This window comes from Monomorium pharaonis, chromosome 1 (assembly GCF_013373865.1).
Source record: "Monomorium pharaonis isolate MP-MQ-018 chromosome 1, ASM1337386v2, whole genome shotgun sequence".
Lineage (NCBI taxonomy): Eukaryota > Metazoa > Arthropoda > Insecta > Hymenoptera > Formicidae > Monomorium > Monomorium pharaonis.
This window is the reverse complement of record NC_050467.1, coordinates 28276070-28291995: the sequence shown is the minus strand read 5'-3', so window position 1 is coordinate 28291995 and position 15926 is coordinate 28276070. Positions and strand designations below refer to the sequence as shown.

At 35.8% G+C, this 15926-nt stretch overlaps 3 protein-coding genes across 3 annotated transcripts; 2 read left to right on the top strand and 1 right to left on the bottom strand.

Moving 5' to 3' along the window:
* Positions 1–21: 21 nt before the first annotated feature.
* LOC118645707 lies at positions 22–7442 on the bottom strand. Its single transcript, XM_036287384.1, has 3 exons — positions 7130–7442; positions 3112–3239; positions 22–2092 (listed from the first exon to the last, which is right to left on the bottom strand). Exon 3 carries the CDS (start codon positions 1806–1808, stop codon positions 930–932), a length of 879 nt encoding a protein of 292 aa, XP_036143277.1. The 5' UTR covers positions 1809–2092; positions 3112–3239; positions 7130–7442; the 3' UTR covers positions 22–929.
* Positions 4645–5217, top strand: LOC118646713 (cilia- and flagella-associated protein 251-like). Its single transcript, XM_036290197.1, has one exon. It carries the CDS (start codon positions 4645–4647, stop codon positions 5215–5217), a length of 573 nt encoding a protein of 190 aa, XP_036146090.1.
* Positions 7443–9167: 1725 nt separating the features above from the next.
* LOC118647971 (secreted RxLR effector protein 161-like) lies at positions 9168–10144 on the top strand (the record flags this gene model as incomplete). The annotated part of the gene is given in 1 exon segment (XM_036294126.1): positions 9168–10144. A coding segment is annotated over 1 exon segment (567 nt), but the record flags the coding sequence as incomplete, so codon positions are not given.
* Between the last annotated feature and the right edge of the window lie 5782 nt (positions 10145–15926).

The following is a 15926-nucleotide window of genomic DNA, read 5'->3' as shown; positions in this document are numbered from 1 at the left end:
TCAGACGAACGTAAAGGATATGTATAAAAATCAGAAATATTCAAAAAAATATTGCCAACAAAAATTATATCATCCTGTCTACAAACGATATTCCTCAGGACTACAATTTCACCAGTAACTGCTTTGAAGCATGAATCTCTTTTATTGACTTCAAAAATCACATTATTTACTGAAATTTTTCTAAATTGTTCACCGTGGACATTTTCATTAATATCTCTGTGCTCTTTTGAAAGAATAACTTTATTAATATCAGAATCTATAAGTACAACTTTTTTGTTGCTTCGTTCTATCTCACGTTTATCTGCTTGTTGAACGGGTTTAAAACCGGATTTAAGGTTACTTTTAATTACTTTCAGTTTGTTTTCATAACGAAAGACACTAAAAGTATCTAAACAACCATGATCATCACACTCCTGTGCCAAGTGGCAAAGAGAGTGAACATTATACACAACAAATGATTTTCCAAATAGTGTGACAAAATATTCGATAAAAGTCCTCAGTATAACATTTGCACAAGCGTTCAAAGTTTTATAAAGAATTGGACTTGTAAGAATATAAATTCCGCAATGCAATAATAGAAAGTGCTTATAAATATTTCTATCAACATGCAAAGCAAAAGCTACAATACCATCGTATAAGCACAAACGACGGAATTCCGTTGCTTTGTAAAATGATAATTCATTTAAAGGTCTTGGTTTTCTAACGAAATCTTGAGGGCAAGAAGGAGCTAATAGAAGTAGACTATCAGATATTCCATTTACAACAGTCCAGTGCAATTTCCATGGAGTTATTCAATTTTTCCATACTTCCAATAATCTCTTAAATACACCTTCATATACCAAATGCATGGGCTTTAACCGAAATTGAGAAACCATTTTAGTATTAATTTGAAGAAGAAATGATACTCCTCTATGATGGCGAGGCTGCATTTAATTTTTGAAACTTTCATCCGTTCTTAAAGGAGCATCTAGATCAATATACGTTTGCTTATAATCCAATCGTTCTCCCCATACTGTACATTTCTTGCAAGAAGCATATCCATTATGACCAATGCAACATTTTATTAATTCTCTAGCTGGAGCATCAAGAACATAATGTCTGATGACAAAGTTATACGTTCTTTCATTTCGTATATAACCATTAGTTGTCAGATTTTCAGCTTCATTTATAAAATCTTGTAAAAACTCTTGTATATTATTGGAATCAGAATTCCCAAAATAAATTGCAATAATGAATGGTTCATTTTTAGTTGCTACGAGATGCCTTAAAATAGGCCAAAATTTTTTCTTTGAACTCCGAAAAAGAGGGAATCCGTCGCAATTAACATCTATTTCAATTTTTCTATTTACTTGCAAGTAATCTCTTAAAATTAGTCCATCCAAATAATTTTGGATTCCTCGATACCAAAATTGTCCTCCATTTTCAAATCGAGTAATATATACATCATCAGTTTTCAATAAAGTCTTATAACTTTTAGGCAGATTATGAAATACAAGTCGAAGCTTTGCAATTAATTCGTCTATTTTGGACATAGAAATAACACCACCTGATAAAGCCCATTTACGTAAAGCTGATAGCACATAAATTTCCTTTTGCTCATCATTTTCAAAAACCATATTAACATTTTCATTTTCACTTTCATCTGTATTATCACTCTCATTAATATTTTCATTTTCCCTTTTATCTGTATTATCACTCTCATTAATATTTTCATTTTCCTCTCCATTTTCATCTGTACTTTCATTATTATAGATATTTTCATTTTCGTTTATGTTTTCACTTTCATCTGTATTTTTATCAGAACTCATTCTACTTGAAAGTCTTTCAAAGTTATATTATTTTGAATCTCAACCTCGCTTTGAGAATGATGATTTAAATCTATTAACTCATTAGCTTATAAGTTTTCTTCTTCAGATTCTATTAAAACTGATAAATTGCTATTACTGCTATTGCTCAAATTACTGTCGTTGAACCTGCATTTTGGTTCTAGTAATCTATGGACCTTTTTCAAGAGATCATCTTGCTGCTTTTCAAGTTTTAATTTTTTTGTAACTCTTTTCTCAGCTTTCTCCTTCCAACAACGTTTATAACGCTGCAAGGATTTATAAAAATATAAGAAAACTGATTAACCGGTGTCAATAATCTATGACTTGCGCATAAAGTTATTCAAATAATATTAAGAAAATTTCTATAATCAAATTCTATAATCAAATAATACAATAGTAATAAGTTGTTACAATTGTAAAACTCTATATGATAATAAACCAAACTTTCACAGATGCGAAAATATATATGGCACCAAATTATTCTCTAACAGTAGTGCCACATCGTACAAATTTTGTTCTAGCAATAAATAAATAAAAAACGAGAAATATTAATAAGTAGTAAATATATCAAATTTTCTTTAGAAAAAAGTCCAGAGATTTATCTTTTTTTTTCTTTAAATTCCTCCAAAATATTAATTAAAGTCTAAAACTTGTTCTCAAATTTATTTCTTATACCTATTATATTTAAAAAATTACCATATCATATATAGAAAAATAAGAAAAGATATTTTTGTTAACAGCAATTTGCAAAATTTTGTAAACTTGAAAAATATCCATTGTATTATTTTATAAAATATTTAAATGATGTAAAAAGAGTAACCCCATAATTCAATAGGTTTTTGCTTCACTGCAGAAAGTAGGTACAATATTAGTAATTAATAACATTATGGATGATATACTGCAAGCAATTATACAATGTTTAGGTGCAAATATTGCAGCACAAAACTTAAAACTATATTTTATGCATTCACAAAATAAAGAAAAAGATTACATTGGTTTAAATTTAGACAATTTAATTTTAAAAAGTTTAATTTTAGCGAATTTAGCTTGTCACCTGATAAAATTAAAAAAATCATTCAAATTACTAAGATATTGCTTTGTAGATATCATTGTGTGCTTACTACCTATGATTAGTATTATTTATTACCAATGCAACACATGTAAAAGAATATATAGGCTAATAGGCAAAAAATAAATACAAAATAAAATTTCGAGTAAAAAATCATTTATCAGATAAAAATATAAAAAGAAGAAAATTAAACCGCTTTTAAAAAACAGTACTTACTTGCTTAGTATTGTGGATATCCATTGTAATCAAAGACAACAAATATATTTGCAAGATTCTTTATTTTCCTTCTTTTGTATCTATTTTGGATTTCCAATTTTATAAAGTCAGTACCACGGTTGATGTCTCTGGATAAACAATACACAAAAGAGAGATCAGAACAATAAAGATTAAAAATAATTAACCGTTAAAGAGGTTTTCCAGCTTAGAAAGATAGAGGGAAGTGACTTGATCTTTTATATTTTTGAACACAGAAACTTTTGGCCATTAACATCTTTTAAGAAGGAAAATCCATCTGAACGCTTGAATATTAATGCAAAGTTTGAATATTTATTGCAGGAAAATTAATGAAGCAAATATTCTTAATTTTCTTTATTATAAAATATATATTTAACTACATTCAGAAATTAAAAAAAAAAATTTAATAAAATAAAAAAGTTATAGCTTTTTTCCGGTAACACCTCGCCGCTGCTAGTGGATTGCGATCCTCAATCACCTGGAAACAAAAAAATAAAAAATTTTCTTAAAAAGGAATTGTATACGCTGTCCTCAACAATCCCGGAATATGTTTATTTGTATAAAAAGTATTCCGGGATCGTCAAAGATAGCGTATACCATTCTTTTATAAGAAAATTTCTTATTTTTTGGTTCCAGATACAAGATAATCCAGGATCGCAAGTTTACCGTAATCCATCGGTAACGGCGAGGCATCTCCAGGCAATAGCTATAACTTTTTTATTTTATTATATTTTCTTAAAAAAAAATTTTTAATATAGTTAAATATATATATTGTAATAGGGAAGTATAAAGATGGCGGAGGGAGAAAGATGGTTAAGTGAGTGCTCGTGGTTATGTAGAGGTGAAAAAGTGGAAAGGAGGTGAAGAAGGAAGTGAGAGTGTATGGAGGAGGAAGAGAAGGAGGAAGAATAACTGGGGCATTGAAGGGAAGTACGAGACGGAAGGTGGAGAGGCAGGAGAGATGGAGAAAGAAATTGGAGCAGGCGATAGTGAAGAGACAGAGAGTTGGTAGAGGAGGGCAAGGCGCAGGAACGGAAGGAAGCAGAGAGGCGGTGGTTAAGTAAGAAGAGAGATAGAGAATGGAGCCTGAGAAGAGAGTGTATAGAGGACTGGACAGATGGCGCGACGGACGAAAAGAGTGAGTGACGGATGCGAGATATCGATATACGAGGGGCGAGGCTGTGATTGGCGGAAGGATCGAGAGAGGAAGATGATTGGTAAAATTGGTGATGTAGGAAGACGGCAGAGGGAGTCAAAGGAAAGAAGGAAGAGGAAGGAAGTGGAGTGGAGAGAAGGATGGCGGTAGCGGGTTTGGGAATGTATACGTTCGCAAGCACGTGGTCCGTCAGGAAGGGAGAGAGGAAAGATAGTAAGAAGAAAGGTGGAATAGTGGAACGAGATCTCGATAAATCGATAGGATGAGGAGGAAGGAGATTGGCGGAGAGAACGAGAATGGAAAGATGGAGAGAAGAATCGAACATCGAGACGGAGTAGGGAGAAGTGAAACACGAGGTGATGAGAAAAGAAATGGTAGTGAAGAAGGAAGCGAAAAGCGAGAAGCGGAACACGGAAAACAGAGAGGAAAGAGATGGAAGAAAGAAGGTGAAAGATGAAAAGATGGAAAGCGGAGAATTGAGAGAAATAAGAGAGGAATTGAGAGGAATAAGAGAAGGTATAATGGACTTGGTGGGGTTATGGAGGAAGTGGATAGAGAAAGAGAAAGGACCGGGAAAAGGCGGAGAGAAGAGAGAGCGGAAGGAAAGCAGAAAGGAGGAGAGGACGGAGGGACAAAAAGAGCAGGAATCAACAGGTGAGAAAAATGAAAAAGGAGAAGTCAAGAGGAGAGGGAGCGGAGACAGGCAGCGGGACAGCAAGGAGAAGAGGGAAGAAGAGAGAAGGAAGAAGGCCACGGAGGAAGGAGGAGAGGTAAAGGAAAGGAAGATAAAAGGAGAGAGGAGGAAAGAGGAGGTGAAGAGCAAGGAAAAGAAGCCAGAGGGGGGAGATGGGGTGAAAGACGGAGAAGAGGAATACAAGAAGAGGAGAGGCGAGAAGAATGAGGTGACGGAAGAGATGATGGAGGAGTGGTAGAAAGAAGTGAAAGCGGAGGAGGAGATAGTGTGGAAGAGAGAGAGACAGAAAGAGAGGAGAGAAGGAGAGAGGAGGAGGAGGAAAGAGGGTTGACGGAGAGAAGGTGGCAGAAGGACGTAGTAAAGGAAAAGGGGGAAAGTGAATGGAGAGAGGTACAGAGAAAGAAGAATGGACAGAGGGTGACAGAAGAGGGGAGGAGCAGGACAGAAGGGAGAGAGGAGCCAAAGGAATACAAGAGGAAGGAGGAATGGGAGAAGAGGACAGACAGGAGGAAGGAGATGGAGGAGAGGACGAGGAGCAGACTGAAAGAGAGAGAGAGAACCACGCAGAAGGAAAGAAGGAGGACAGGAGGGGAAGAAGAGGACAGGAGGAGAAGGGAGAAGAATGTAGTGTGGAGAGGGGTGGAGGGAGAGGACGAAGGGGAGAGGAGGTTTTTTGTGGAGGGTATTATGGAGCGGGTGTTGGGAAGGAGGGTAACAGTGGACAGGGTGGAGGAAAAGAAGAGGGAGGGGGGAAGGTGGGTATTAATAACGGAGATAGTAAGGAAGGCGGATAGAGAAGAGATTCTGGCAAGGGGAGGGGAGGTGAAGGGGACATGGGGAGTAGGAGTGGACGAGGACCTGACGATGGAAGAGAGAAGGATGAGGTGGAGGATCGTGGAAGCGGCGAGAAGGGAAAGGGCGAAGGGAAAAAAGGTGATAGTATCAAATAGAGGGCCGTGGGTGGAGGAGAGGAAATGGAGTTGGGATGGAGAGGGGGGTAGATGGAGGGAGGAGGGAAGGGACTAAGAGACGAGGAAGTAAGGAGGGGGATTGCTGTACACGATTTATAAGATCTGATTTATTTTGTAACAAGTGGCGGATCGACGGAGGAGAGAGAAGGAGGAAAGGACGAGAGGAGGATAGGTTAGAAACGAGGATAGGGGAGGGAGGTTAAGGATGTAAGGTCGCATATGGCTAGGCCGCGTAGTAGGGAATAGAGAGGAAGGAGGAGGCGAGAGGTGGAGGAGAAGAGATACTGGAGAAAGCCCAGAAGGACGAGAGACAGGAAGGAGGAGTAATGCGAAGGAGGAAGAAGAGAGAGAGAGCAAGAAGAGAGGGGAAGAAATATTACAGAGAGGGTTTTTTGTGACGGTTAAAGTGACATGTATGGTACATGATGTAAATATGTAAGAAATTATGACGAGAATGAAATGTATTTATGAGAGGAGACTGCAAACCCTGAGGGGACGCAGTAATAAAGTTCATTCAAATATATATATTGTAATACAAAACAATTAAGAATATTTGCTTCATTAATTTTCTTGCAATAAATTCCCAAACTTTGCATTAATATTCAAGCTTTTAAGTGGATTTCCCTCCTTAAATAATAATCTAATAAATAATAAATAATTTGAATTACACATGCTTTTATTAACAAGTAACGTTAACATATTTTCACTGTGATATCAAATTAAAGAAAATTATATCATTCATTATATCAATTACATAAAATATTAAAAGAAAAACACAAAGTAAATAATATGTAACGAATAAAAACAGTAATATAGGCCAAAAAATAAAAGAATAATGAATAGAAGGAGTGTAATAAAAAAAGGTGACAGTCAAAAAAAGACCTGTGATTACTAAACAAGATTGCTAAGAACTGTTAGACAGGAATTCTCAAATCCAAACAAACAGTTTGAAAAATAATGATTACTTTTAAGTAATATTATCTCACACAAATTGATTGAATACCTTCTTCTTCTTTTTACAAAAAATGGTCTTCAGCCCGATCAACAGGACTGTCGATGTCGTGATCAATAAAGAAAACTCAACACGAGCACCATTCCGGCGAGACTCAAGATTGATTGAGATTGATTGATTGGATATGTTAAGCAAAAATAACCGGAAAAGCAAATATCGAGTAATACCTGTAGTTGTGATGAATAATCAGCGGATAATCGACGGAAATCAGCAGCAGAATAGGACGGTGCACGACGAAAGATGGAACAGGACTCAACAGGACTCGCGACAATTGCGATTCACATACGCTCGCGCGCTAAACATGTTCGAACATCAAAAATGCCCTGCATCTCCTTCATTTGACGCTCTGGCTCTACGCTCTACAATCGCAGCAGCGCCGCTTATGGTTCCTGCACATTGGAGTACTAGCCGCGAGGCAAACGTTTCCACGTCCAGTGTACAGGAGCCATTATGGCGCGCTATTCAAACATGCCAGTAAAAAGTTTTTACAAATAATTATTAAATACAGTCATCAATTATACATGCTTTGTTAGACTTCGTTTACACAATTTACAAGTCGTTTTTTTTTTCGTAGTTTGGCCTAACTGATTTATATGCAATTATTAATTAATTACGCGATATCTTAAATGTTCATAAATTGTTTCGTACAATATTTTTATAAACAATATGTCATAATATTTTTTAAGATTAAAATCTAAAACCAAATTGATCAAATTTGGAAAGTGCACACAAAAATCCCATGTCAAAAATATAATAATTGATTCAATATGTCATATATTAATAATATTGTATATTTTGACTATTACTTCTGACTGAGACTATTTTTTTATATGCATACAAATTCGATCAATTTGGCTTCAGATTTAAATTTTAAAAAATATTATGACATACATTATAAAAACACTGTACAAAACAAAATTTATGGGCATTTAAGATATCGTACGTGTAATTTATTAATAATCGCATATAAATTAAATAAGCTAAACTGCAAAAATTATAACTTGCGAAAAAAGCATAATTTAATATATGTAATAATAGAAGCACTATTTGACCTCTACTTTACATCGCGCATTTGATACACGTATCAAGTAGTGAATTTAAGCTGATCAGCCAATGATTAAACATATTCACTAGTTATTTACTATTTGATACGCGTATCAAACGATCAATGTAAACAATTAAAGCCATTAATTGTTTCAACGTTGAATCAACATAGCACTTCTGATAAGGAGTGGTCGATACTGCAGAAATATCAACTTTCTTATCGACTCAACTAGCTGTCAACCGTATCGAAGTCGAATCAACCTTGAATCAAGGTTACATTTCTGACTGGGTTCTCTTATAAAAACTTTTGAAATTAGTCTTTTTGTTAAATCACTCGTGTGGCGTACTTATATTCCTAGTATTTTCACAGTCAGTAATATCATCACTTTCAAGCGTATCTATACTATCAATATCACAGATATGGTCTTCATCATTAACCACACATTTGCAATTATTACACTATAAATAAGATAGATAATATTTTATTTTTAATTTATCATTATTATTAATATAACACAAAAATATAAAATATAATTAGTGTATAATATATATGGATGTATTATATGTATATATATATATATATATATATATATATATATATAATACATCCATATATATTATACACTAATTATATTTTATATTTCTGTGATATATATATATATATATATATATATATATATATGCGCATTACCTACATACATGTTACGTACATACATAATGATATATAGTATATGTATATCTAAACAATTTGTAAAAATTATATATTTAAGGTATATTCTATTAAGCATACAGATAACAAAAAATAAATTTTAAAAGTTTATGGAACATATTTTAATCTTTACATATCTATACTTCTTCAACTAAAATTATTAAAAATAATCCAATAAATACACAAAAATATCAGCCGTAACGCATTCATAGCGATGCCATTTGTTTTGATGCCTTTAGCACACAAACACAATAGCTAAAAATTTATTACATTATATTAAGAAATTATTACAAAGCGGATTTTTACATATATATTTTTGTAATTTTTAATATATATGTTTTCGGTATACCTAAAGAACTAGCTCAAATACAAATTAAAACATTACATTTTGGATTATAAAATATTTTTTACCTTATTACTTATGTACTAACTCAATTTAACCAGTGACATCACCATTAGATCCAAACTCAAAATTGGAAGCGAGCACAGATGAAGTTACTGATTTGGAAAATATCCCGTATCAAGAACTGATTGGTTCATTGTTATATCTGGCTACGTGCACGAGACCAGACATCTCCTACGCGGTCAATTACTTAACCCAATACAACACACGATATAACTCTACTCACTGGACCGCCGCCAAACGCGTACTTTGGTACTTGAAAGGCACGGCCGACATTGGATTCATCTACAAAAAAACCGAAAAAACAGTAGAGGGATACGTCGACGCAGACTGGGCAAATTGTACGTCTGACAGAAGATCATATACCGGATACGCCTTCATTCTAAGCGGATGTCCAATTGCTTGGGAATCTCGTAAACAGAAGACTGTGGCACTGTCATCCACCGAAGCGGAGTACATGGCCCTCACCGAAGCCGCAAAGCAAGCCACCTACCTGCGGCATTTCCTCCTGGAACTTGGTTTTAATACATTGGCAGAAATCAAGGTCTTTTGTGATAACAATGGAGCTCGAAAACTGCCGAGAACCCCATATTCCATAGTCAAACGAAGCACATAGATGTAAGGCATCATTATGTACGGGAAGCACTGAGCCGAGGAGAATTTACAATCGAGCACGTTCCCTCCTCCGAAATGGTATCAGATATATTAACAAAATCCGTACCAGCGCACAAGCTTCGAAAATGCATCAGCATCCTAGGTTTATCAAGGATTTGAACTTGCGGCGAGGGCTAGTCTTAGTCTCGAGGGAGAATGTTGGAGCATTGTCGGGTACGTTCCTATGACTAGCCGGAACTACGGAGGCACTGGCTGTCTTACAGGTGGCGTCTCAGTTTATGGAAGGACACGCATCTTTATCATCTACCTAACCAGTGTGTTCCCTTTTTTGATCTCAGAGACGAACACCTCGTTTTTCTCTTGTAATAACCACGCTATAGTTTTGACTCATTAAATATTCACTAAAATCAATTACGTGTGCGATACGCTTTTTTTGGAACTTCCTGCCATTTCCATTCGACGCGCTAACATATATACACCCTGTTTTTAGAATAAAAAAGAATAAATCAATTAATAAATAAGCTGATAGTTTCATATTTTGAAATGTAATTTAGAAATAGCTTCATAGCGTCATTTTGTAAAAAGATAATTATTTTTAAAAGAAACTTATCTTTATTAAAAGAATTCAGAACAAGATGGAACAAAAAAATTATGATGTAATTAAAGGTAGGTTTTAATTAATAATCATAATTAAAGGTTTTGTATATTTTAGAAAAGTTAATATGTTAATTTTGTTTGAAAAAAAATGTTAATTTAGTTTGAAAAAAAAATTAAAATTTATGGATTTTGATTTTAGATAAAGGAAATATACGAAAGTTTGGAAAAGAAAAAAGACAACATAAAGATTTGGATCGGAATATAAAAATTATTAATGTCAAAAATGAAAATGAAATTAAAGGTATTTTGAAAATTTAAAGTATGTCTAATACTTTTGAAAAAAGATATGTTTTTTAAAGATTACAATTTTTTGGTTTAAAAATATTTTTATTTTGTTGTAAAAATAAATTTGAAAAAAAAATGATCAGTATTTTTTAAAGAACTTTTTAATAAATAATATATTTAAAAAATTTTAAAACAAAATTATTTTAAAAACAAATTTAAATTAAAAAAAATTTATTAATTATTTCCCCCTATTTTAAAAAAAAGATAAAGCATTAAATAAATTTAAAAATTTTTAGGAAAAATAAAAAATATATTATATATACATATATATATATATATATATATATATATATATATATATATATATATACAGGGTGTTCCAGATTAACCGGAGGAGCCGGCATGTACGTATTCCTCATGAAAAACTGAGTCGAAAATGTCAGTAGCAAAATCTTGAGGGATCAATAGTTTTCAAATGGTAAGCCTTTGAAACTTTCCAACCACAGGTCGTGAAGCTCGCGCTGTCAGGCGCGGTGCAACTAAGCGGCCGGCCGGTTGCTTTGACGAGTATCGCTAAACGGTGTAGTACCGAACGAGTATAAATCTGTGAAATCTCTATTAATATTTGTTGCTGTATTCTTAAATCGAGTCCAATTTAATTGACAAAAAGTAATATCAGTTGTAAATTCGATAAAACGTCATTTATATCAATAAAAAATATGTGTTTCTGAAATACGTTTTATGTATAAATAAATTAATAAATAAAATCAATATTAATTAAATTATTTAATCAAATAATATTAAAAACATCAGTCGACAACATTTCCAAAACTTTTTTTCAAAAAGTTCTGTCACAAATAGAAAACATTTACATTTGAAATTCGCATTTGATGTAAATAAATATTTCATATTTAGGAAATAAAATGAACGAAATTCCGAATTATGATATAAGAGGAAAAGGAAGTAATACTGTGAAGAAAAATCGATGTAAGTAAATAATAAGTATTATTATTACAAATTACATTTTGAATAATATTTTAGAAACTTTTAGAGTAAATGTTCGAAATGGCCACCACCCATTTCAATACAAAGCTGAGCACGTCTAATCAAATTTTCTCTCGATCATTGTACCATTTCAGGCGTAATGGTTGCAAGCGCCTCATCAATTCGATCACTCTAAAAGTTTCTAAAATATTATTCAAAATGTAATTTGTAATAATAATACTTATTATTTACTTACGTCGATTTTCCTTCACAGTATTACTTCCTTTTTCTCTTATATCATAATTCGGAATTTCGTTCATTTCATTTCCTAAATATGAAATATTTATTTACATCAAATGCGAATTTCAAATGTAAATGTTTTTTGTTTGTGACAGAACTTTTTGAAAAAAAGTTTTGGAAATGTTGTCGACTGATGTTTTTAATATTATTTGATTAAATAATTTAATTAGTATTGATTTTATTTATTAATTTATTTATACATAAAACGTATTTCAGAAACACATATTTTTTATTGATGTAACCGTGAATTCTTAATTATGATGTGCTACGGATAGCCGCGGGTAATTCAGGGTTCGGGCGGCGGGCTGGTTGAATGAATGACGGAGGCAAGCGGTATATATTTACAATTATGATTTATTCTAATATATGCCTATCTAATATATACAGGTTCCCTACTCTAATATGTGCAACTTACAACTAAGATCTCGCTATGCGAGTCGCGGGCGATTTGTTATGGCGACGTGTGTCGCGGAGCGCATGTGCGCGTTGAGTATTTGGTGCCGGATTGGCTGCGGCGGGCGTACGGCCCGTGTATCGGTCGGTGCGTCGATCGGCGGTAGCGGCCGGTCTTACAGACTACAATGCTCGTGGCGGTATAATCGTGGCGGTGTAATGTGTGGCGGCGTTCGTGTCGGTCGCGGCGGTAGCCGGATTGGCTGCGGCGTTACGGTCGCGGCTGCGCGGTACGGTGCGGTGTTCGCATTCGCCGAGTCGGTCGGTGCGGCGTTATGACTGGTCGCGGCGGTGCGCGACTGCGCGGTGCGGCGCGGAGCTTGGCTCGACAGGTGATCAGCTGTTCGACGATCAGCTGTTGTTATCGTCTAGGAATCATCCCGCGTGGATGATCCTCCGCGTCGGCGGTTTCCCCTCAGTGCGGGGTCCCCATGTACGGTCGGGATCGGTAGCTCAGTACGCGTACCGGGATTCGAGTGACGAGCGGGGCGGTGTTCTGCCACTCACTGCGTGGCGCGAGGAAGCGCTCAGTGCGCGCTAGTAAGGAAGCCGGTTTTAGGTTAAGTTCGGCACTCAGTGCGTGCTCTGGATACTCAGCTCAATTCGCTGAGAGGATCGGTCGGCTCAGTTCGCTAAACCGGGGAGATCTGCCTTCTTATCGCTAGCGGAGGGCTTTTATAGCCCCCGTTTGGTGACAAGAGGAGCGGAGATGTGCGGGGAGACCGAGATAAGCGGAGGGGACTACACGAGGTAGGAGGGTAACGGCCTCGTATCTATATGCCTTAACGTGGCGTAGGAACGGCTCGTTACATTGATATAAATGACGTTTTATCAAATTTACAACTGATATTACTTTTTGTCAATTAAATTGGACTCGATTTAGAATACAACAACAAATAGTAACCGTGAATCGTGCTTGTAAATTATTAGCGCGGATAGCCGCGGGATTCAGGGTCCGGGCGGTGGACTTAGTGAATAAAGAGACGAGTATGACGTTCGGTTAACTATGATTTATTATAACGATAATACCCTACGTTATTACAATATATGCCCTATTCTAATATTTACAGGTTCCCTACTCCAACAATTTATAACTAATATGTACAGGTAGTGCGAATGTCGTGATGTGCGAGCGCGTACGGTGCTCCGATTGGTCGTGGTGACGGTCGGTGTTTTATTGGCGGTCGCGGGCGGTCTTGCAGATCGCGGCGTTCGTGGCGGAATCGTTCTGCCGTGCGGCGTCTGTGTCGGCGGCGACGGTGCCGGGATTGGCCCCTTGCGTCGGTCGCGCCGGCGTCGTGCGGAGTGTCGCTATGGTTGGCCGTGTCGATCGGCCCGGCCCCGTGATTGGCTACGGCGGTGCGCGGCTGCGCGGTACTCGTGGTGCGGTAGACGGCGGAGCGCGTGTTTCGGCGGAGTCAGCTCTTTGTCGACATCAGCTGTTCGCGCGGTCGGTGATCATCTCGCGAGGATGGTCTTCGCGGTGCCGGTTATCCCCTCACTCCGGGGTCCCCGGCGGTGGTGCGGGACCACTCACCTCGTGGTCGGGACGAGGATCGTGTCGGTGTGTCGCCGCTCACTCCGCGACTCGGGAGGCACTCACTTCGTGCCGGTGGGATTTTAGGTTAGGTTCGCACTCAATCCGTGCTCCGGGAGGCCAGGCTCACTTCACCTGGAGGAAACGATCAGCTCAGTCCGCTGATCGGGAAGATCTGCCTTTTCTCGATCGGTGGAGGGTTTTTATACCCTCCACAGGATGACGAGAGGGGCAGGAGAGTAAGGAGCGGGGTGCCTACGCGAGGTAGAGGGTAACGGCCTCGTATGTTTTTACCGGCTTATCCCGGTCGCGGATAACGGCTCGTTACAAATAGTAATAGAGATTTCACCGATTTATACTCGTTCGGTACCATACCGTTTAGCGATACTCGTCAAAGCGACCGGCCGGCCGCTTAGTTGCGCCGCGCCTGACAGCGCGAGCTTCACGGCCTGTGGTTGGAAGGTTTCAAAGGCTTACCATTTGAAAACTATTAATCCCTCAAGATTTTGCTACTGACATTTTCGACTCAATTTTTCATGAGGAATACATACATGCCGGCTTCTCCGGTTAATTTGGAACACCCTGTATATATATATATATATATATATATATATATAGATGGATAGATAGAAATATATTTTTTAAAAATAACTTTAAAAAATTAATTTTAGAAAATGAATCAAAGGAATTCCTCCCCAAAAAATTAAATAATGAAAAAAGAAAGAAATTGAAAAATTGAAAAAAGGTATTTACTGATTAATTTAACAAAAAAAAAAAACAATTATAAAATGATTATGAATTATTAAGGTTAAATCCGTTTTGATGAAAGCATTAAAATAAAAATATTAGAGAAATTCTTTTTTAATTAAAAAAAAAAATTTAGTTTTAGAAGATGAATGGGATGAAATTTTAATCAACGTACACACCAGAAATACGTTGGCGCTGCAAGTCCATATTTAAGAAAAAAAAAAACTTAAACGATTGCTCCTTCATTGCTCCATCATAATCTACAATTGCTCCCCTTTTAAAATTAATATTTTTCTAAATATTTACAAAAAATGGTAAAATTTTTTATTTATAATAAAAAACATATTTATAATAGCTTTGTGCAACTAAATACAGCATAAAACAATTGCTCCTTTATTGCTCCATCAGAATCTACAATTGCTTTCCTTTTAAAATCAATATTTTTTTAAATATTAACAAAAAATGTGAAAATTTTTTATTTTTACTAAAAAACATATTTATAACAGCTGTATGGAAATAAGTAAAGTATAAAACGATTGCTCCTTAATTGCTCCATCAGAATCTGCAATTGCTCCCCTTTTAAAATTAATATTTTTCTAAATATTTACAAAAAATGGTAAAATTTTTTATTTATAATAAAAAACATATTTATAATAGCTTTGTGCAACTAAATACAGCATAAAACAATTGCTCCTTCATTGCTTTGCATTGCTGTATAGTTATTTTCATGATTTATTGCATTTATATTAAAAAATTAACAAATTATTAATTTCACAAGTGACGCCGCCGCCACCTATCGGTGGCCTACCGTAACTGCTTCGCTCGGCAACCGATGGCGGAAATATTCAAACGTTATTGTTTATAACATTGACATTTTCTATTGCTTTTGTTGTTAGAACGATTGCTCCTCGCTTGCTCTGTAGTGATATTCAATCGCTCCACTCGTATAATTAATTTTCTTTAATATTTTAGCAATAAACCATTCGTTTTCTTAAACAAACGTATTTCCTACAGTCCCCTGCGAGTATATTCAACATAAAACGATTGCTCCTTTGTTGCTTAGCGTTGCTCAATGATTACTTTCGTGGTTTATTGCATTTTTATTGAAAAATTAACAAATTATTAATTTCACAAGTGACGCCGCCGCTACCTATCGGCGACCTACCGTAACTGCTTCGCTCGGCAACCGATGGCGGAAATATTCAAACGTAATTGTTTATAACATTGACATTTTCTATTGCTTTTGTTGATAGAACGATTGCTCCTCGCTTGCTCTGTAGTGATATTCAA